This window comes from Diplotaxodon limnothrissa, linkage group LG4 (genome assembly GCF_057381915.1).
Source record: "Diplotaxodon limnothrissa isolate DT_005_m linkage group LG4, D_limnothrissa_male_GT1.1, whole genome shotgun sequence".
NCBI classification, from domain to species: domain Eukaryota; kingdom Metazoa; phylum Chordata; class Actinopteri; order Cichliformes; family Cichlidae; genus Diplotaxodon; species Diplotaxodon limnothrissa.
In genome coordinates, this window is record NC_140599.1 from 21,757,575 (window position 1) to 21,780,300 (window position 22,726).

At 41.0% G+C, this 22,726-nt stretch overlaps 1 protein-coding gene across 1 annotated transcript in view; it reads right to left on the reverse strand.

The window, feature by feature from the left end:
* Positions 1-2,361: 2,361 nt before the first annotated feature.
* LOC146633747 (E3 ubiquitin-protein ligase rnf213-alpha-like) overlaps positions 2,362-22,726 on the reverse strand; it is a 31,764-nt gene continuing 11,399 nt past the window's right edge. The window contains exons 20-67 of the mRNA XM_085351640.1: positions 22,054-22,670; positions 21,648-21,807; positions 20,809-21,026; positions 20,508-20,645; positions 20,232-20,396; positions 17,948-19,220; positions 17,678-17,859; positions 17,417-17,572; positions 13,713-17,321; positions 13,515-13,639; positions 13,086-13,190; positions 12,884-13,008; positions 12,677-12,799; positions 12,513-12,574; positions 12,242-12,395; positions 12,012-12,153; positions 11,720-11,911; positions 11,462-11,592; positions 11,204-11,361; positions 10,905-11,111; positions 10,571-10,758; positions 10,336-10,456; positions 10,106-10,206; positions 9,538-9,720; positions 9,163-9,329; positions 8,954-9,056; positions 8,732-8,846; positions 8,444-8,651; positions 8,137-8,333; positions 7,923-8,045; positions 7,720-7,830; positions 7,355-7,597; positions 7,196-7,271; positions 7,066-7,100; positions 6,867-6,967; positions 6,621-6,777; positions 6,291-6,465; positions 5,925-6,019; positions 5,570-5,821; positions 5,037-5,169; positions 4,608-4,691; positions 4,348-4,528; positions 3,895-4,096; positions 3,720-3,797; positions 3,406-3,603; positions 3,112-3,201; positions 2,817-2,995; positions 2,362-2,726 (exon numbers count right to left, since the gene is read on the reverse strand). Coding sequence (XP_085207766.1) covers positions 2,570-2,726; positions 2,817-2,995; positions 3,112-3,201; positions 3,406-3,603; positions 3,720-3,797; positions 3,895-4,096; positions 4,348-4,528; positions 4,608-4,691; positions 5,037-5,169; positions 5,570-5,821; positions 5,925-6,019; positions 6,291-6,465; positions 6,621-6,777; positions 6,867-6,967; positions 7,066-7,100; positions 7,196-7,271; positions 7,355-7,597; positions 7,720-7,830; positions 7,923-8,045; positions 8,137-8,333; positions 8,444-8,651; positions 8,732-8,846; positions 8,954-9,056; positions 9,163-9,329; positions 9,538-9,720; positions 10,106-10,206; positions 10,336-10,456; positions 10,571-10,758; positions 10,905-11,111; positions 11,204-11,361; positions 11,462-11,592; positions 11,720-11,911; positions 12,012-12,153; positions 12,242-12,395; positions 12,513-12,574; positions 12,677-12,799; positions 12,884-13,008; positions 13,086-13,190; positions 13,515-13,639; positions 13,713-17,321; positions 17,417-17,572; positions 17,678-17,859; positions 17,948-19,220; positions 20,232-20,396; positions 20,508-20,645; positions 20,809-21,026; positions 21,648-21,807; positions 22,054-22,670 — 12,095 coding nt within the window. The 3' untranslated portion in view covers positions 2,362-2,569. The remainder of the gene's footprint in view (positions 2,727-2,816; positions 2,996-3,111; positions 3,202-3,405; positions 3,604-3,719; positions 3,798-3,894; positions 4,097-4,347; positions 4,529-4,607; positions 4,692-5,036; positions 5,170-5,569; positions 5,822-5,924; positions 6,020-6,290; positions 6,466-6,620; positions 6,778-6,866; positions 6,968-7,065; positions 7,101-7,195; positions 7,272-7,354; positions 7,598-7,719; positions 7,831-7,922; positions 8,046-8,136; positions 8,334-8,443; positions 8,652-8,731; positions 8,847-8,953; positions 9,057-9,162; positions 9,330-9,537; positions 9,721-10,105; positions 10,207-10,335; positions 10,457-10,570; positions 10,759-10,904; positions 11,112-11,203; positions 11,362-11,461; positions 11,593-11,719; positions 11,912-12,011; positions 12,154-12,241; positions 12,396-12,512; positions 12,575-12,676; positions 12,800-12,883; positions 13,009-13,085; positions 13,191-13,514; positions 13,640-13,712; positions 17,322-17,416; positions 17,573-17,677; positions 17,860-17,947; positions 19,221-20,231; positions 20,397-20,507; positions 20,646-20,808; positions 21,027-21,647; positions 21,808-22,053; positions 22,671-22,726) is intronic.

The window sequence follows — 22,726 nt, forward strand, 5'->3', positions numbered from 1 at the left end:
GTTTACTTTAACAGGCAAATGCTTCCATTTGTCATTGTTATGCTAAACACTACTTTGACATAGGGGAAATTGAATCAAGGAGCTTGTCAGCGGCATTCTTACGGCTGTCTTGTCCTTATCATTTCCATCAGGCTGATCAGAAACACATTGAGCTCCCCACCAACAGAGGGTCAAAAAGTCATAAAACCCTTGGTAGGCAGACATTTCCTGAACACTACATCATGTACTCCCTACGTTGGGTTTAAGCAGTGACGTAAAGTGTAAATAGGGAGTAATTAACATGTGAACTTCACTGGCAGTACTGTTGAAAATCTATTATTTACACTCAGTAATAATGGGAATTACAAGGTATAAGGAACCACAATACAAACTGGCATAGTTAATCAGAACTGCCTACAAGCAGAGGACACTACGTCCACACTATGTACGCTCCACACATTGTTTTCTCTCTGTTTTGGCCTCCCGTCCACACTAAGGGAAAACGCTCTCGAAAGCGCATACATTTCAAAACGGAGCTGCCCCGTCGCAGTGTGGACGCTCGAAAACGCAGACTTTCTAAAACCATGATGCATTTTAGTCATGTGACCAATTAAACAAAGATAGCGGAGGGCAATATACAGCAGTTGTTTTGATTGCTCTCAATTTCGACAGCCCTAAAAAAAGATTATTATCAGTTTGTACATGCTCCAGATAGCTTTTCTTCAAATTCTTTAATTCTCACTCGCTTTTGCGCATGCGCAGGAGTAAGCGTTTTCGGCCGTTTCAATGTGGACGCACAACTCTGTGAAAACGACTGAAAACTAGCGTGGACGCGGAGCGTTTTGAGACGAAAACGTCGTTTTTAAATCTGTCCAGGCGACAACAAAAGTTTTTCTTTGGAGATCAGTTGCCCCCCCCCCCTTCACTTTTAGCTCAGTTCTTGTATCTGAACATTTTTAGAGGGACTTTGTGTTTATTTATTTTTTTAAGTCATTTATCGCTGACTTGTTAATTATTCAAGCATAAAAAGGGCCCATAACTCAAGGGATGAAGCAGTGTTTATCCCCAAATAGCCACAGTGAAAAGGTGGCTTGTCAAGAAGCCATTCCTAAGATGGGGAAAAAGCTGAGGTTTGCTAAATTACACAAGAACTGGACTGAAATTCAGTGGCAACAAGTTTTATGGAAGGTCTGGAGAGAGGTGCAGCAGTAAGTGCCTACAGTTATCTATAAAAAACGGTGGATCTTGTCAAAGAACCATCAGATTTTGAGCCAACATGTAATACCATTTAGAAAGCATCTGATTGGCTGATTGATTGGCTTTGTTTTTCAGCATGACAAAGATCCCAAACTGCAGTAAAAGCATTGAAAAGCACACAGTGGAACACAATCAGTCATGGATTGGCCTCTCCAGAACCAGATCCTCGACATTATTGAAGCAGCAAGTGATAGAGAACAAAAGGCGAACAACATCCAAAAATGAGCTTTAAATATACTTCAAAAAGCCTGAAAAACTATTCCTGAAGACTAATTAAAGAAATTACAAGAAAGCTTACCTACGAGAGTTCAGGCTGTGCTGAAGAATAAAACTGGTCATACCAAATATTGACATTCAAGCTTGTACAAAATCTGATTTTTTTCCCCTTATATGCTGTATTTCCATGTATTTTTGCACATATTTCATTAAATTGTAGCCATTTCTCATTTCCAAGCAAAACAGAAAGAGTTGAAGGGTGGCTCAAAACTTCTGCACAGTACTGTGTAACAAATAACAAAACGAGTTAGGAAGCTAGAGTCAGTAAGAACTGAGACAGTGTGTTGAAAAGGAGGTTGTATTTGACACGTGTATGTTTTTGGCCTACAACCTCTGTGTAAACAAAAGAAACAAAAATCAAATGTAGGCATCATTAAAGGTTTGCTGGAAGCTGTTTATATTACAGATCCCACATACAAAAATTACTAAGAGGAGAATGGAAACAATAGAAAAAGTGAATTGAACTCAGTAAATGTACTAATTAGTAATAACAACTCAAAGAAAATGAATGGAAAAAGTGGACAGCACGATGACAAGCTTAAAGTGAAAGAAGGGCAAGTAGATGTTTTGTATATGAAGCAAAGGTTACAAAAGAAACCCAGAAAATTAAATGACAAAATGTGACTGATGACTTCAGTAAAAAAGTCAGCTTGTTCCTGAAAAAGTGATTTAGATAAGTCTGATTTTACCTTTCTCAATTTAATCCACCTTTTTTCACCTGAGTAAATTAACTTATTTTTTTTAAATTCACATTAAATGTAAAGTGCAAGTAAGCAGACTTAAACTGCAGCTGCAGAGATAACATCAAAGAAAATAGAAAGTGATACAATCCAAGAAGAGATCATTAAGGGAAAAAAAGCTCACATTATCATATAGACAAGCTGTAAAATGTGTCTTATTCTATGAAGCTAGTGCTCTGTCAAAGGCACGTCTTCTCTGTATACGTGTAATTACATGACAAATGAATACTGTCATTTCAAGATGTAAACATAATCTGAGGGATTTTCGTGACATCGCATACAGAATGAAAAAAAGGAATAAAGCTTAAATCTTGTTCTCATTGTCTCTGTCCGCGCTCCTGCTTGAAGGCTACGATAAACTTCCATGCTTCGACGTAATGGGCCAGGAGGATCTCTTCTGGGAAGAGCTCTTCCACATCGGCGGGAATGTCCATGTCTTTGCGCTCCATGTAAGACACCAGCGTGTCTTTCAAGCTTTAAAAGATGAAACAAGCAATTTGAATCAAATCTGCCACTGCTAGAGTAATGCATATGACAACACAATGAATAAACATGAATCTTTACCCCCAGTCAGGCCTGAAGGTATCAGTTGCATTTGGCTTTTTGAGGGACAGCACCAGGAACTCGTGCATCTCCAGGAGGAAAGTGTCAGCGCTGTTTTTAGAGAAGAAACCAATGAGCAGCCTGTGCTCGTCCTCACCCAGGGCCTGTTTGTACTTCTCTGAAACTCCTACAAACGGATCCTGATGAACACAAAAAAACACATGTATAGGAATATTGATAATAATAACTATTGACACCTTTGTACTAGATCACATCTATGCATAGAATAATACACCTCTGTGTCGGTGATGCTTACCCTCTTGAGGCGCAGCATGTTTTCTGATTTAAGTGAGGCCAGCAGCTGCCACAGTGCCACACAGTGTTTAAGGCAACACATGCCAAAGGCCTGTGGGCAAAACAATGTGAATGTGAGGCATAGAGAACATAAAGTAATTAAGATCTTGCCAGATCTTAAACTCAATGCTCCTAACTAGCAACAAAATTAAGTTTCTTTAAGCACGCTTGGCACATTTCTGTTCTGTATAAACAGTATCCACATAGCCGTCAGAAAGAAAAAGCAACAGTATAAAATAGTCTCAGATAGGCCAACCTTGAGGATGTGCTGAGCCATCTGGTTTCCCATCTGCAGCACCTCCTCCAGGTAGGAGGACAGCTGCATATGAGGCTCTCCCCCAGTCATTGCAAGGAAACCAAGGGCCACTTCCAGCATTGACAAAGCGTCACACACCTCACTGTAGGAGTGGAGCTCTCCAGCCACAGCAAAGAGAGTGAGAGTCTGAAGAGGCTCCTGTTGGCATACATCATAATGGCTGTTATCATCAGAAGCATGTACAGTATACACAATTTGTAATCTCTGATAAATAAATGCTAAGTCCCAGCATGTTACTACCTGTCACAACTTACTTGTTTGACTTTTTCTTTTATGACCTTGAGGATAATCTCGTAGTTGCGATCGTGTCTATTCACTAGTGTAGGAAGGCCCTGTGGATGAAGAACAAAGAGGGGTAAACTGTGCCTTAACAAACTGTGCGTTGAATTGTCAGCAAAGCTGCTTTGCTCCTGATTCTCATTGGCTCACATTGAGAGTGATGAGAGGCTTGCCCAGCAGGAAGCGTGAGATGATCTGCTGCTCGATCTTAGGCAAGTCATACTCGTGAAGGGTCTCCTGGCCCCGCTCGATGCTGTACTGGGTGTTGGACAGAACCAGCGGCATCACATCCCTCTCCAGCTCGTAACGAATCACATGCAGGTCAGTCAGATCTGCAGGGCTTACTTTGTAGCTGAGAGAGGAATAAATAGAAAGTTTACCCAGGAGACAGTGTCTCTATATTTTAGGATTCTACTACTCTGACACCCTTTTTAGTCTTCAGCTCTTTCCAGATATAATTGAGATATCATAATGTTATTTTAATCCATATATATATATAATTTTTTGCAAACATGCCGTATGAAGTGTAGAACAACTTCAGACACAGTCTTCTGAAAGCCAAAGCATACGCAAGTGAGAAAAATGTGGCATGAGCGCCCCCACCTGGTCTCCTCTCCAGTGTGCTTGTCCACACAGTATATAATGTCATTGTGCAGCGCAATTAGGTAGCTGACGAGAGCTGTAGAGCACAGGCCTGGGCCGTGTCGCCGTGGCAACAGCACCCTGAAGTCACTGTTGAGGTCCAGGTCATTCTGGCAGAACTCAGCCGGGATCTTAATCTCACCTGAAAACATTTTAAAATGACGTTAGAACGAGACGTTGGACAGGTCAGCGCTGGTGTAACAGTACTGCTGGCTGCTTACCATTGGTTGCCAGCGATACTCTGAGCTGATTCCAGGTTGCCAAGAAGATTCTGATGTGTTTTTCGTACCAGGTTTTGAGTGAAACTGCATACAAGAAGAAATCAAATAATTAATCCCTAGTGTAAAGATGTCAGCCGCACAGGAGACCCGCAGTTCACACGGTACAGAAAATTAGAACATCAACATCAGCGGCGTTCACGTGTGGAAGAGATTTTCCTCTTTATGAATAATCAATCATTGTCTCCGTCCAGGTTAAAACAACTCACTCCTTGGCAGGCAGGTTCTTAAATTGCATTCTGCCAGCTATTTAACCATGACATTTCCGAGAACAGAGGTAATTAGGAGTTGCATGGAACTTTGTATCTCTTGTGCATGAGTCACGTAGTTGAAAAGGCTGAGAAGCACTGATGTAGACAGTTAAGTCAATACCTGCTTTCTGATTGCCGAGAAATTCAGCGATGCTGCCTTCCGTTAGCTCAGCGATGTTCAGAAACTTCTTCACTAGATCCCTCTGGAGCGCCAGGATTTCAGGAAGGTGCTTCACCAGTCGGATTTCTGCTTCCTAAAAATAAATAATCAGTAATATTAATAATAATAATAATGATAGTAGTAGTGTTTTCAGATAAATTCCTGTTACGTACTCTTTGGGAAACTGTGGTTGAACTTTGTCTTGTAAGAGCTGCTTATTTGTATATGTTATATATGTTTTTTTCAATATAGCCTGTTTTTGGCAAAAAAAAAGAAAAAAAAAGGAAAAGAAAAGAAATACAGGATCCATGGAAACAAAAAAAAAATAACGCACTTACAAAAAGTACAGAAACTATACTGATGGATATGGATTAAAAGCTCTGAAACAGATTAAACCCAATGCAGTCGATGACACAATGTAGGAGGATCACCGACAGATTTTTTTTTTCCTTTCTTCAACATTACAAATGCATTTTATGTTATCATTTTCTCACCCTATGGAGGAATCTCCAGAGGACCGGCAAGGTGTCTTTGCCATCATTTTGCTCCACGATGTGAGTGAGGCTCAACAGAGACACTTTCTCCCGGCAGCTCCACACGGCAGAAACATGGATCAGAGATTTTGGAGGAAGTGAAGCCAAGAAGAGCTGAGGATCTCCAAAAATGAGCTTCATGATTGGACTGGCAGAGATACGAGAGTCAGCCCGGATAAATGTGTTCACTTCCTTTAGCTGTCTATCCAAGTGCTGTGGAAGAGCAGGTGACATGTTATGTTATGCATAGATCTTGTATAAACATATGAGGCAAGTTGTACTGTTCTGGGGAAAAAAGGAGTAAAACTTTGAGTACCTTCAGATGTGGTGTGATAATGGCAGCGCTCATTTCAATTTCCCAGCCATTTCGTGCTTCTTTGGTTGAGAGAAGATTGTCATACTGAACAGGCCCTGAAAGGAGAGTCAAGACTATTAAAAAATCTTTTACTATGACTATTCTCAGTCTTTACAAATCTATAGATATTGATTTAAAAGCTCAAATTTGTGGCCTCTAGAGGGCACACTTTCTCTCTTCTATGCTGGACTATACTGGACAGCTATTCAAAGTCCAATCGGATTTTTTGAGCTTTGTTATCAAAATACTTCCGTAATTATTGACACAGGACTTCACTGGTATCTTATATTTGTAGAGAGCTGCAGTATTAGTGTAGCTTTTACTTACATCTTTGCTGCTGGTGTGTCTCCAGGAGGCTGTTGATGACCAGGTGAACAGTGCTGATTGTGTCATCTGTCCCCTTACCCAGACTTCTGATGAGGTGTTTCATGTCCTTTCTCAGATGAGTGAGTAGAAACTCTCCTGCATCTTGGACTTGAGGTTTGATAATGGCAGAAATAGACTAGAAGGAAAACAAAAGCAGATGACTCTCCACCTTTCTTACTACAAACAGTGGATTATAAACAGGCTTTTAACATTACCTTGATGGAGATTACTTGGATAATTTGTGGTTGCTGAAAAACAGCACTTTCAAAAACTCCGTTCTGTTTGTGTTACCTGTGGTTGGCTGCAGGAACCAAGCAGCATGGCCATGTGAGTGAGCATGCGAATGATGGTGAAGGGAACGGGAGAAATGCTCTTGGTGTCCAGCATGTCTGGATTGTCTCTACGTCCGGGGTCGCCGAGGACGTGGCCTGTTTGAGTGCGGTCACCCCTGTCAGAAGACAATAAACAAATAAATACTGATGAATATGTTTATTTTGCTACTTTCCTCTTTCCACTTGAATTCTGTAGGACACTTACTGGACTTGCACAATACGAAATCCTGGCACAGGTGCGTGGTTAGTCCCTCCAATCTCTACACCACAATCTACACAATGACTTCTTTGCATGGGCTGGCCACACTAGAGGAATAGAAAGAGTGTCAAATAAATATGAAAGGGATACCAGCAAAAATAGACTTTTTAAAAATGGATTATGAATCTAACTGAAGCTAACATACCTCACCAATGGTGCAGGGGTGACCATTTGGACAGTCTGTGTTAAAAGTATAAAACAATACGACAAAGGTGTTTAGCACATCACCTCATATCATCACATTAGAGGTTTTTTGTCTTTTTAATAATACTTACGATACCACTGCAAGTGACCCATAGCTTGTTGAGCCACTGCTAACATGTCCTCCGGCATGGTGGGCAAGAAAGCCGCCTGTACCAACAGATGCATTCCATATATTTATTTTTTAAAAACATACCCAGGTTTTGATCACTTACAACAGCGATTATACATACCTGCATGTTTGCAGGTGTCATAGCTAGCTGCTTCAGTGGAGCCAAGATTCCTTGGTTTCCACAGAGCAAGACAGCAGCTAAGTGAACAGCCAAGTCCACCGACACACACTGGGCACCAGAGACCCCGCAGCGAAGAGCCAAGGGCCCGATCTGGTTGGTTACCAGAGACAGGGCAAAGGCCTTCACCTGCGGGCTGGGAAGGAATTTTGATTTCTGGATGTAGCTCATCAGGGCCTCGACTTGCTATTGGTAAAAAATATACACACAAATACTTAAATACTGAATGAAGACAAACTGAAAACTATAACCTAAAATAAGATAAGATGATGTTATTTTATTTAGTGTAACTAAATTAGAAAACCTACTTCAGGCTTAGGATGGAAGCTCGCATTGGTTTCTCTGTAGAGAGTGGTGACTTCTCGATACAGTGCCAAGAGAAGATAAACTGTTTTCCACTGTGGTGGGCATTTGCACCGCTATAAAGACAAAGCAAAAGACCCACACCATTATGCACACAAATTTAGATTCCTGATTCTGAATTTCCACCAAGAAAACGATGAAACATTACCTCGCAAGCCTCATCCAGTCCATCCAGTTTGGCTTCCATAACTACTTTTGCAACAGCATTTCTGATGGTCTTGTAATCTTCCCCACACACGAGATACTGATCTATTGGTGTGACTTCTTCATCCTGGGTAGAGTGAAATGAAAATGAATTTTTTGAATAAAACTTTGAGTTTATCTTCTTTATAAGCTGAAAATCAAACGGTTGCTAAGCGAACCTTTTGCTGAATTTCCTTAGGAAAGATCCAACTCATTTGATCCGATTTGAGGAGCTTCTTGACAAACTCTACTCCAAACTGACTGCACATCTTACGGATCAAATAGACCCGATACCAGTCATTTCCACTCCGCCTACACAAGTCTATGACGCTGGTCAGGAAAGCTGTGCTTCCATTCTGGCCAACTTCTCGGGATCCTGGTATCAAATAAAATCAAAGTAATGTGTTTGTAAAAAGGAGAACATTCCTGACACATTGTAGGAGTATGACACACAATAAGAGTGTGTAACTCATTAAAAATACGCACCTGGAGCTCTCAGTTTTTCCACAAACATGCTCACTGCCATATCCAGGTCCATACGCACTCTGGCCACCTGCTGCAGGTACTCTACAGTGGCCGTTTCAGAAAGCTGATCACGAGACTGCAAGAAATCAGTCAAGAAGGCACTTTCATCCTGCAGACATGCCTGCTGGTCTGCAGTGGACCTGAACTGCATCCTTTCAAACATGGAATCCTAGAAAAATAAACATTTAAAAAGGCATTTTAATCAAATCCACAATCAAATCCACATGCAGCTTGTGTGTTAGCGCATACCTCCAAGCAGTTAATGTACAAGGTGTAGAGCTCAGTTTTATCCATCTCCTCCAAGATGTTGCTCCGCTCAACTGCTGTCAGATGCTGCTGCAGGTACTTTTTTACATCATCAAAGCTTCAAAAACAGTCAAGGTTAAACACAAATTAGAAACTGCACTGCACAGACATAATAAGACCTCATGCAATAACCAAAAAAAAGGGAGGAAAGAAAAGGGACCTCACCTGTACTTCAGAAGAAGTTTGAGCACTACTGACCGCACCACCGGATTTTTATCCACAGAGTCGTCAAACGGAGAAAGCGCCTTTGTCAAAATCTGCTTATTGCCTAAAAATACATAAATCTATTTAGAACTAACAAAACATATACTGTAGTTGTGCAGTCGCACATGGATGTGTTTCACATACATGGTGGAAAGAAAGTAATAGAGTACCTCTCAGAATTGGGACAGCGCCGGGCTCCACCATGAGAAATGACAGCAAATGAAGAATGACAGCTGAGCAGGGTGGAGAATTATCCTTGAAACACACAGTCGACACCAGGTCTATGAAGAAAGCATTGCACTTGTTCCTGAACTGGGTGTGTTGTTTGATGGGAATCCTACATGAAAGAAGATTTACAAAAGTCACACAGATGTCTTAAAGCACATCACAAAACACATCTAATCAAAAACAAGGTACTTAAACACAACATAACTAAACAGCAGCAAAAGGCAGATCAAAATTTTTTGTATTGTGTGGGAAGAATTGAATGATATCTTTGTTCATTACACGTGGGAGGTTGGCCTTATTCACATATAGTTACCAACCTTATATCATCTGAGGGAACCAAGGGGAAGTCATCGTTAACTGGCTGCATGCAGAGAGGACAGTACATCTGTCCAGGCACCAACCACATTTTGATACAGGCTACACAGTAGATGTGTTCACATGGCAGGCAGAGCGGGTCCTGGGGGTCTCCCATACACACTGGGCACAGTGTAAGACCAAACCTGGGGGAAAAAAACCCCAAAAAACAATTATAACATTTACAAACAATTATAAATTCTGATGTTCGGTAGTGAAATATTACTATTTAAAGCTATGATATGAAACTGAAATTAGACAGCCCTCCTCCTGCAGTGCTTCCTTCTATATTCTAAGCCCCTAGATGTTAAAATAGGTCAATATAACAATAAATTGTTAAAAATAGTACCTTAGCTTCCAGCAAGAAAGAAAATGCTCATTTTTGGCCATTAAAACTTTGATTTCAGTTCATTCGTACCTTCTACAACCTTCTTAAAGCAACCAAATACAATGCTAAATGTGCCCAGAAGCGCTAAAGTACAGGATGAGAGATTCTGTTAACACACAACATGTATAAAAGTCGATGTTTACCTGAAGATGCGTTCGATGGCTCCATCTTTGCAGATTTTGAGCAAACGAATTACTGCCTCGAACGTCTCCTGAGTTTTGAGGTCTGAGTTTTTTTCCAGTATCTTGAAGGGAGAGCAGAGGCAATACATGTTTATTATGGGTGAAGAAAAGACTGTGGTTATCGTGAAGAATGCTTTATGGTAATTATCTGTACTGTTAAAAAAAATTTAATACAAAGAACCCAGACGCACCTGGCCAAGCCGCCCAGTGTTCTCCAAAACTAAAGGAGACAGTTTCTTCTCCAGCTCCTCTATTCCCAGTAACATGTGCTCCACAAACAGAGACAGAGAAAATATCCGATTCCATCCAGCTCTAAAAGACATAAAACAAATAACCTTTCAATGCAGCTCAAGTGGTTACCTAAAGACAAACTAAAAACCTCAGACTTGTGATGATTTGGACATTTTTTCCTTAAGCTTTACTTACTGGACTCTCTTGGCGATTATCTTGCTTCTCTCTCCATAACGTCTCACGCTGTCCTCTGAGCAGATTAACTCAATAGCAACCTGGATTTTTTTCACCTGCCTGAGCCAGGCTTGTCTTCGGGCATCTGTGTTCAAGTCTATGGGCTCCAGGTACTCCACACACGCAAACCCAGCATACACATCGAGTACCTTGGAGACAGGAGAACAAAACCAAAAAGAAATAATTACAAAACCCAAAACAAAAAAAAAAAAAAAAAAAATAGAAGATTGTTGATGAGAAATTAAAAATCCTTCAAAGAAACAGAAAATAAAAACACTATGTAAATAAGGATTACCAGTTCAAACTCGTCTCTGGCATTAGGATTCATCAGGAGGTTTTGGGTCAACTGAGGTACAATGCACATCACTCTGCAGAGGTTCTGGAGCCGGTTTTTGAATTCATGATATGCAGCATGGACCCACGGAAGAGACGTCACCGCTTCAGTGTCACTGAGCTGCAACCGCAGTTCGTTAACACAAGAATTCAAAGCACCACACAGGAGCTAGAAAAATAAATAACATGCATTAGTATATACTGTCACACACAATCTCGCCAACATCAAATGAAAAACAAAATAAAAACAAAACAAAAAACCTGAAGATCTTCCGGAGAAGTGACATTCATTGTCATGGAGATGAAATCCTGAAGGTAGCGCTGGAAAAACTCAACCTGCATCTCTGGGTCTGCTTTCGCTATGTAGCGGCCGAGCGGTGTCTTCCAAAAGAACTTAACAAACTCTTCCTGAGTTTGCCCTGGAAGAAATATGCATTTAATGTAAAAACAAAACAAACTAACAAACCAAAAACACAACATCACTATATAAATTATATAGTGGCTTAAACAAACCACTACCTTCATGTTGAAGTGCATGAACCCAGAGCTCTTCCAGGTAGTCCTTAATCCTCCAGCTGAATGGCATGCTGCAGCTCATGTTCTTATCTTGGGCAATGTAGTGCTGTACAAGGATGGTTCTCGTCTCAGAACTGTAAGCAGTTTAAAAAAAGCAAAGTGAACATCAGACATCTTTAGGTACAAGAATGTACTTTTTTAAACAAAACAATTATTACACATTATTACATGCACAATAATTACATTATTAACAACACTTACGTGTGGTCTAGTGTTAGATGTGAGATTTCCAGCAGCTTTTCATTGCCAAAGATATCTAACCACAGCTTCTTAACAGATTCACCACAGCGGGTATCAAGCAGGAGGTCCATGTTTTGGTCACGGTCTATGAGCGAAACTAGATGTGCCAAGAGGGGGACGACCACAGCCTGAACACGCTTCCATAAGGTGTGTCTGTCATGAATGGAGAAAAAAAAGTTTACAGTGGTTTTCAAATAAATATAGGATAATACTGTATATTAAACTGCATATTACACAAGACCGAACCACTCACCTAAAGGTGCCTCCTTCTTGCAAGGCATCGATGTTTGAGGCCTCCTTGAAGACCCAGTTGCTCTTGATGGATGAGAAAGTGTTGCCGTCGTGAGTCACCAACAATGAGTGAAGATGCCGCTTCACCACTTGTAGGAATTCACCTGACAAATTCAGATAGAATAATTAGCATTAACAAAAGCAAATAACAAAAAAAGCAACAACAAGTACTGAAAAAAGTTTTGTTAGTACCTGTTATTTCGTCATTGTCACTCAGAAGTGCCAGAAGGATCTCTACTCTCCGAGTACTGCGGAGGCCACTTTCCACCTGGTCCCTCAGCATGGCTACTGCACTCTGCACACAGCTCCTCAGCAATGCTGTAGTGTCCACAACACTTTCCCAGGTCTGCAGAAGAAGAACACACTAGTTAAAATCTAGTGTTAAGATTAATCCCCAATAAAAAAAACATGTCATTCATGTAAGAAAACAATGTGATGACCATGCCGGGATTTATAGACTTACATTTTCCTCCTGCACAGTTTCCTCCTGTTCACTCTCAGAGTACATGTCATCAGTCTCCATGGCTTTAACAAAAATGTTGTAATTTAATACACAATGCTGTAAAGTGAACAATATATATGGAGACAACAACATAATTTTATATAAATGATTTATCATTAACTAACCTTCAGCCTGAGGTGCCTTTGTTTCAAACATTTGACTGATTGTCATGTTTTGCAAAGTTTTGATGTCGGAAACAATGTCTTTAGAGCGTCTGAGGTCATCAATATGAACTGATCTCCAGGGGCCTGTGAATATTAACATGGCTCAGCTTATTGTCCACTCTTTACACTACATAATAAAAAATATAGTCCATGTTGCATAAGCCTTACCGCCATGAAAGCCAATGTAAGAAGTCCCTCCTTCCATTCTTGGCAGTCTGGTGATGAAGTACACAAATACCTTTCTACTTGTGTTCTCCTGGGTTATCTTATTGATCTCATTAATCGATGAATACCTGGAAATGAACGGCAAAAGTTAATATGGCCAAACCACATGGTAGCTAAAAGCCCACAAAAAAAGTGTTGGACCTACTTTGCAGATGCAATGAGGTTGGCGCTGAGACTGGCTTCATCAAAATCACTCTGGACGATGAGGACCCTGTTGCTGCTGCTTTTATTCTCAGCTGTGAGGAAGTTCCTACAAGACGAGAAGGACTTGGTTTGTACACTGTAACACATCTCAAGATCATAGTCAGTTATTCTCATGCAATATTTGCTTCTAAACATATTCTAAAAATGTAAATGTCAAAATGTGCCAATAGGTTAAAACAATCACAATAATCTTTAAATTCAGTAACAAAGGGATATGTCTCATTAGTTAGTAATATGTTTACATTACTAGATATTACAACTAGTCTATCACTGTTCTTACTAGGACATGTGTTTCACAGCTTCTATTGTACTTTATTGTGTGAATGTAAAAAAAAAAAAAAAGAGTAAAATTATGGATCGATAAACAAACCTTATCTTCTTCAAGAAGGAGTGCTCTGTGTCAAACTGCTGGAGTGAGAGAAGCTCAACACTGTGCAACATCCTCTCCAATGGTTCGAGGTCAAAAGCAGTCAAAAGTCTGGAGAATGTTGTCACCTGAAGTGTAAAATTACAATTAGACCGTATGTTTTTGTGTTTTTGTGTATATAAAATTGTCAAATTTAGTTACCTCTGTGAAGAAGGAGCAAGAATGGGCCTCCTGTCTTATGTGAGCAAGTATGTAGTCAGCCAAACAGCTGTTACTCTGCTCTTCAAAGTACATCCTGGCCAGATATTCACTTTCCACTTTTGGAAGGGCTGTACTGTCCAACCTTACCACAGAGTCTGGTGTAGCACATTTCAGCAGTATGAGTTTAGCCTCGTCGAGCATTCTCCTCTCAGAATCTGAGATTTCTAAACTGTCCTTCTGGTTCTCTATTACTTGGAGAACTACAGAAGCACATGTGTCTGAGTGGTACCCAATGAATACGTCTGGGGGTTTGTATTTGTATGTCTGAGCTGCCGCTGCATGTTGGCTGCTGAGAGTTACAAAAAGCTGGACCCACTTCTCCAGTTCCTCCACCATCCTCTTCTGCTCGGTTTTCAGAACAGTCTGGATGTCCAGGTAGTGCTTCTCCAGCCTGTTAATGAGAGGTATTGGGAACTGTTTGTAGACCACTTCTCTTTCCTCAATGACGATTAGCCGGAAGTCTTTGTGAACCCTGCATTTTACACGATGGGTTCCCAGTCCAAGGTCCACATATTTCTGCCCTCCCAAGCAAACATAGTATTGGTTGAGGGCATCGTAGAGACTTTCATAGAGGTTCTGCAAGTTTAAGAGCACAACCGTTTGTCCTGTTTCCATGCATATCTTTACTCTGTTGATGTTGCGACAGATCTGGGTATACTCTTGGTCTTTTGGAAAGCTGGAACCAAAGATAATTTCTGGTTGACCACTTTCTGAAAAGAAGGACTGCTGCAGGATCTGCAGGGCTGCATAGTTTTTAGTTAGCACCAGGAGGTATCGACATTCTTCTTCCTGTCCAACTGCTTCAATGTTTTCTCTCACAAACTCAATGGTACTGATGTTCTCTAGGTTTGGTGCAATCCCCAGTCTCATAGTGAAGACAGTAACTGGATCTACATTATCCTTGCCACTGAAATTTCTCAGCACTGCTTTGACGGTTTCCTCTGGTGTGGGCTTTTGCTTAGAAGCCTTGGCGACCGCAAAGATCATCTTTATCAAGCTGTAGTAGTCACGTAAGCCAAAAAATCCTTTGCCTTGTTTGCGGCAGATGTTCAAGTAGGCTCTTGCAAAAGGTTGGAAGAAATCCCTGACCTTCTCCAGAACCACTACATCAGAGGAGCAGATTCCTTTAGCACTTTCAATAAGTTCCCTCTCGTCAGGGTCCCCACGGGATACAAAAATGCCTCGGTTCATCTTTGCAGGGTCCAGCGCCCAGTTGGAGATTCCAATAAATCCAACCTTTTTGTGTGGTAGTGGCTCATCATCAATGCATCCCTCCTCCAGCAATGGATGAAGAGTTTTCAGCGGCATCTTTGGAGAGTCCTCTGCAAGCCCGATCTCATCGAGAACCACAACTGAGATATACTCATCCAGGTTTTTACCTTCCTGAAAACGTCCACATTGCTTAAATGTATTAATGATGCCTTCTGGTGTTGAGTGAGGGCTACACTGGAAGGACACCAAGTGGATCTGTTTGAGCTTTTTGTACAGGTCAGAATGAGCAGCTTGACCCTGCATTGCATCTGCCACCAAAGTTTTAGACAGAGATTTTGAACTTCCAGGTTTGCCCACGAGGAAGAGAGGGATTCTCAGTTCAATGCAGAGAACCATCATGAAGACGTTCTCTTTCAGGGCACTATTTCTTGCAATTGTATCCCCCATTGGCACACCACTCAAAAGTAAATCCTGCATGAGTAAGATTTCCTGCATCACCTTTGATGGACTGTATAATGCTGGAAGACTTTTGCTGATTTTCTGCCTGTATTTATCCTTATTTTCTAAACAGGCATGGTAACACACTCCAATGGCCATGACTAGAGACCAGAGAACAGGGTCTCGGCTCTCGGGCCATTTTGGACGCATTTCATCCTTCTCAACATTTCTATCATTCTCAAACTTTTTAAGTTCCGCAAAAAACATTTCATGGTTGTCATAGAACCAAACAAAAGCTTGCATGCAACGTTCAACATCTCTCAGGCTGACGAAGCTGCATTCATCATTTCTCGCACGCATGTACTTCTGTGAAGATGAAAGTACATCAGTGATCCACTTGATATGACATTCATCAATGGCTTTTTTTTCAGCAACTCTTTGTACAATCTGCTGGATGTATATTTTCTCTGTGTGATCATTTAACTGCCCGAAGTCCCATACCAGGGGAATCATGCTTGGTGGCAGTGCTTGAACTCTATACACCAACTGGCGGAGAGGAATAGATCCAAGTTTTTCGTCCGTCTCTTCTGCTCGAACTCGGTACCCAAGGCCTGCAGATTCCAACCTTTGAATCATCTCATCTGTGTGTTTTCGGTAAGGATTGCATGCAGCAATAATCTGTAACCCAGTGTTGGCTGTCAAACTTTCCCCCTTTACAGTCTTATCACAGAGGACCTCCTTAATACTGCTGATGGCCTCTGTAGTGTTGGCCTCATCAAAAAACAGAACGGAGTCGAACCCATAGTCGAGTTTGTTGATCGAAGCAATGTCTTCTGCTTCTCTCACTTTGGTGTAGATCATCTCTGAAGTTGTCCCTCCATGCACCTTGACAAGTTTCATGTTCTCAGTGGCCACTCCACTCCTCCGGAGTTCACAAAGGAATTTGATGAGCCTTGTTTTACCACACCCTGTTTCTCCCATGATAATGACAGGGATGCCGCATCTGAACCGCATGTGGATTGCGAGCATCTTCAATATGTTGTCAGTTGTAAGCTCATAAGTTTCATCTGGATCAAGAGGCCACTGGATACCAAGAACACTACAGATTCGCTCTATTTTCTCTGCTCTTGGAAGGCGATCAAAGTCAATGTTGAAGGGGACTCTTTGCAGCTTTAGACCTTCATACAATGCCCTTGTCATGACATTTCTTTTAATCACCCTGTTAGAGGTTGGGTCAATGGCATCAACAAAGTTCTGCTCATTGAGCTGAAGATGGAAACCAATAAAGGTCATGGACACATGGTCATCATTAAAGAATATGTATGGATGTGGTTCTGTTTCCCATCTTTTCCTGATAAGAAAAGGAGCCAGGTCTTCATCTCTGACACCAGCCAGATCGATTTTCTGCCTGCCAGGACTCTGGTCAGAAATGCTGAGTGATGGAGAGGCAAAATCCTTTGCCATCAGAATCATGAAATCTACCACAAAGGTTTTGAATCCAGTTAGTGTGTCCCCAGTGAAAGTGACATCACAAAAAACAGACGTCTCACAGTCTTTCAGCTGAAGGTTGAGAAACCATGCAAAATTTCTTAGTTCAGCCCAGGATGGATCCATTATGCCGCAAAACATGAGAAGCATCTGAAGACATTCCACATGTGTCCCCTCAACATTGTTATAAGTGAATACATCTAGATTAATGTGGTTATGAAACCGCGTGAGATACTGGTATGGTCTCTGAAAAGCCTCGGTCCTGAATTCTTCATCATCCATCAGTGGGTCATCATTGCTCACAATGGTGGGATCTTCTTGCTTCCTCATCTCTAGCATTAATACCTCTTTGGGTGGCCGGCAGAAAATATTTGGGAACACATCAATGAATGAGCTTTTGATTTTTTGAGTCTATACGAGAAGAAAAGAAAAACACAACTCAAGGTAAAGAACAGTTCTAAATCAGATAACAAATCATGAATGTTTGTGTTCATAAAAACTATAACCTGAAGTGAAACATTTCTGCCCGACTTCACAGTGGACTCCAAAATCTCTACAAGATACAGTTGCTTGTTATTGCACTTCCACATCTTTCCCTCTGAGTCCAGCAAGTATCGCAAAATCAACAGTTTGAAGAGGAACTCATGCAGGCCTTTCTGGACCTTTTCCAAAACAAACACAGTCATTTCACATTTTATGTAAGCTGCAAAGAGAAGTCATATTGAAAAGGTTACACTACGTTAAACAATCCAGTGATTGACGATTACCGATGATGTGACGTCAAAATGGAACACAGTGAGTTCTTTCCTTCTAGGGGCGTCCAACAGTGATTGAAGGATGACATTCTCATCAACATTTGGCTCAATCAGGCGAATGCATTTCATCACTGATGATTTTTTGGTTGATCTCTTCAGTTTTTCATACAGCCTTCTGATGTAAAGCGATTTTCCTGCAATTTCAAAAGATCATATGGCACGTTTGAATTTTCATAAACAACTTTTTAACCATTAGTAACAGTAAATAACACCTATACATACCAACACCAGCTCTTGTGGCTGAAATGACACCAACGCAGAGTCTGTCCTTAAACGCAGCTGCGGCGCTGCACTCATCTGCTGGGACGGCATAGTGTTTTTGCAGGTAACTCTGGATTCTTGCCAAAGGTTCCTGTGGAACCATGTGCAATCTGTACTGGCTGAAGGCTGATGGAAGGTAGGTATGTTCTCTTTCTGAGCTGCAAATGATAACAAGTCTATAATCCTTTCTACTCTGCATTTTCATTCGCTGAAAAAAGTTCTCAGCTTTAGAGCTCACATCATAAGGGAGGAGATCGCCATACAGTAAACAGTATATCTTCTGTCCTCTGTAGCCTGTGCTGAGACAGCGTCTGAGAAATAGCTCCACCTGTTCGTATGGTGTCGTGGAGTTGCATAAAAGGACTTCATCATACGTGGGAAGTGTCTCATTTTCACTGCTCATGTAAATGGAAATGCAAGATGACAACACCTCATCATGTGGGCAAACAATGAGGTTTGGGTTTCCAACAGCCAGACCTCTGGGAACATGTCTATTTATGAAATTCCCTATGTCATCGTCAGAAATGTCTTCTTCGTGACTCTCGTTGTGTTTGTTGGCCAGGATATCCAAAAGTCTTCCAAGATTTTTTATATCAAGAATGTGGGGGAGAAAATTTCTCATGTCTTTCATATAAGTATTCCATATGTGATCAAATTTTGGTAAACCCTCTGCCTGTTCTATGAGACTTGCCAGAGGACCCATTTGGCTGGTGAAGTCTGGGTCTTCCCCCTCACTGCTTTGCACCACAACAAAGGTCTGAAACTCAATGTCCTCATTTTGCTCTTCTGGTTTTTTGAGGATTTCATACTGAAGTTCATGCCAAACTTCCCTCAAATCTGAGTATGTGCAGTTTGGCTTGATGAAAGAGAGCATCATGAGAACCTGGTCTTCTACATTGGTAACATTTTGCAAAGTCAGCTTGTTGCATAGGTAGACAATCTGTTCAGCTGTGTAGTAGTTAAGATAGTAATACTGGGATCTCTGTTTGTCTACAAAATCCATCCAGAAGTCAAGACATTTCTCCATTTTCTTGCAAAGTTCAGGAAGCTTCTCTTCTATGCTGCCCTCCACAATGACACTGATAACACTGTCCAAGTTGAAATCCATCATAATGCTGGGTGCCTGACTTTTGGAACAACAGTTGATTTGCACTTCCCAGTGCCTAAACAGTGGATTCCCAGCAGTGTAAAGAGCAATGAATGCCTCAGTTAGTCTTTGAACGCTGGCAAAAACCTGAAAAACAGAAACAAGTCAGCTGTAAATAAATAAGTTCAAAAAGCATACAAAGTTACACCAATTTCATTGTGGAATCAGTTTCTCTGTCAAGCATGAGTCTATGATCATATAGCTGCACATTTATGTAGTAAATAGCTCTTCTCATTCTTTTTATAAATTTTGAATGCAATGCACTAAAGGTTTGAAATGGTAGTATATCCCAAAATTGACCTATACATCACCACATTTTTATCAAGTAAATCTGAAGAGAGTTATCTGGATTTTTTGGACATGTCTTCACATGTACTGTAAATTGTAGGACCTAATTTTAATAGGTCTAGATCATCTAGATATTAGCTTTTGACATTATGGATTATTGAGCATTATTGATTATATAGATAATTTTATCAATTTAAAATAATATTTACAAAATATATTATTTGAATTATCCGAGTTCTTGTGTTACATCCTGTGAGGCTGTGGGAGTGTGTGGGCGTGGTGTTGTCCTCTCCCTCTCCTCCTCCTTCTTTATTGCCCCTCCCCTGTTTTCTTTCTGCCCCTGCCTTCTCCTTTAGGACATGATTTCCGCTGTGCTGGTCAGTGTGTGAGTCTGGTCTAGGTGTGGAAAAGGCCTGCTGTGTGTGTGACCAGCCCCACCGTGCGTGGTTTTGCTTAAGTGACGGCGGCCTCCATTTCTTGGTTTGGCCTGCCTGGTTATTGCTAATAGCAGCATTGCTGTCTTTTTCTGTTGAGTCCTTGTTGTTATCTTAGTTTAAGTGACCACCATCTCTTTGCGTTGGCCTGTCTAAGTCATCATTAAAGCAGCGTTGCTGTCTCTTTCTGTTGTTACTGATTATTGGGTTAATTAATTATAATAAAGATTTATTTTGTGTTAAACCCCTATCCCTGGTGTCCTTTTCATTTCAACCCGGATCCAACTGTTACTGTCCCCCACCCTCTTCGCCTAGCTTTCATGTGGGTAACATCTTGGAACCTCAAGATACCAAAAAGGAAAATATTGCAACGTACCTCTGCAAAATAATCAACTTCACATTGCCCTTGATCCCCTTTCCCAGACATGAGCATGAGTTTATTCTGCAGCTCCCTCAAGTCCTCAAGGGAATAGCAGCGCATCTGCTGACCGTCATCATGCTCCTCTGGAATCTGCAGCTTCAGGGCAGTGTCAAGACTCAACTAGATCAGGGGGGAAAAAAGAAATTCTCATGCATATTTTTGGAGACTCTTTGTCTAACATGTGTGTTGTACTGATCTAGGGATGCAATCAACTTTCATTGCATTATTTACCTTTTTTACATTTTGTGCATTGATCAAGTAGATACCCTTGTTATTGATGGTTGATGCTAAAGAGAGGGATGACAGTTCCACTGATCCATGACTGTCCTTCACAGTCTTCAACCAGTCCAAATGACGTGCACTGTCCCGCTGTAAGAAAAGATACTCTTCATAATTGTGCTGTGTTTCAGTTTCCCTTTAATAAGGTTAGCCTTTACCTCAATAACCCTGCTGTAAGACACTAACATTCATATGAAAGCCTTCATGGCCATCCTGATCATATTTTTGCTTTAAGTGTTTGGAGGGATCTTACCAATTTTTTGGGTAGGTTGCTGTCATTCTCCAAAGCCCTCCAGAGCTTCTTGAGCACTTCTCTGAAGGCTTTAAAACCAGAGTCTGGTTTGAGCTCATAAAGCAATGAAGAGTAGCCAAGAACTGCATCATGGAAGCACGCAACACGATCCACGTCCATATCATTCTCTCCCGCAGAGATAGAAGCCAGGTCAACAAACACTTTTAACTCATTGATATCTGCAAAATACATTTAAATAAGCAGAAATAGGGTGGTGGTTAGTGGTTGGTGACATTGATTTATATCAGGACTGTTCTGAATTTGAAGCTGCTGGTAGGCTGGGGCCTTTCTATGTTGAGTTTGCATGTTCTCCCAGCGATTGTGTGAATATTCTCTGGGTCTTCCAGCCTCCTGCCACACGCCATGAACATGCATGGTAGGTTAACTGGTGATCTTAAACTGGTATGGATGTAAATGTGAGCATATAGGGTTGTCTAACCTGCATACCTGCTTCCTGCAACACAATCCTGGTAACCCTGGTGTTGTGCAGCCAATTTTTTCTTTGGTGACTTTAGAGAACCAGTCTAATTTCGAGAGGTTTCTAACTGTACGTAGCATTATACCATATTACAAAGTGTAAGATGGAGTCATTGCCATAAGAAAATGAAGCATATGTGCAGTCCATCAATTTATTTCTTGCAGTAGACACTCCCGTAGTTGCTGATGTCAGTAGTTACAAAGGAAATTTAAAAAAAAATGTTCAGCACACTACTACAGCCATGCTGCAATATCCATTGGAGCATGGCTGTAGTAGTGTGCAATGGATAGACATTAACAAGAAAATGCATAACTACACTTACCTTCAAGGGCATCCTTCACCCATTTCACAAAGTGTCCCCTTAGTTCCAGTTCGTGCAGACACAGCCTGCGGGGCTCGGTTATGTCCACTAGAACAGTCTTTGCCTGCATCAACTCATTGTCAATCCGGCTGAGTGGCTCTTTCTGAAAGTCTATATTGTTCTGAGCGGTGGGGAGACAGGAAAACTAGAGTTACATTCTAACCATGGAAATATGATCAGAGACACTCTTCACAGGGAGCCTTAAATTAAAACGTGCTAAACTGTTTAAAATGAAGTAAAGCAAAGAACTGTGCTGTTATGTTCCATCTATTATGTATATCCATCATTAAATACAATAACTCAAAGCTTGCGTGGAGTGCAAAATAGCTTTTTAGATTGATAATTTTTTATACACAAAGCTACTTACAACTTCTGTGAGTGTCTCCAGAACTCTGAAGTCACCTTGAAGACCAAGTGTCTCTTTGACTTTCATGATTACTTGAGCTGAAGTCACAGCGAGATGAAGTTCGTGGTACTGCTCGATCTGTTGAACCCTGATGTTGATCCATTGTTTGTCCCTTGATTTATTCATTCTGCACATGATGTCTAAGTCTTTTGCAAGATCTTCATACTTGCCCTTGAAAGCTTTAAAAAACTGGTTAACCTCTTCAAGCCTTATAGTGCCATCCTTCAGGCGAGTGTAGATATCTTTATAATGGTTGTAGCAATCTATGTAAATGCCATCATGTATCATTTGTAGTGTTGCCCTAATGTCCGCTACCTGATGCTCATCAGGATTGTCTTCCATTTCTTCATTGGCCAGGAACTTGGCTTGTTTGTCCCAACACATTTTGAAGACAATACTGTCCCTGAATGTGTATAAATTTTTTGCCATGTTTCTGATTTCTTCGTCCAGATTGAAGATGGTGACAATGCCAGTTATTTCGGAGGGCATCTGGCCAAATTGATGAACCTCCATGAAATGGTCCAAAGGTGTGGTCATAATGTTGACTTGTTGGTTTCCTTCCAGTTCATCAACATCAACTATTATGGAAATTAATATGGATGTTAATAATTAAGACTGATAGTTAAGACTGATG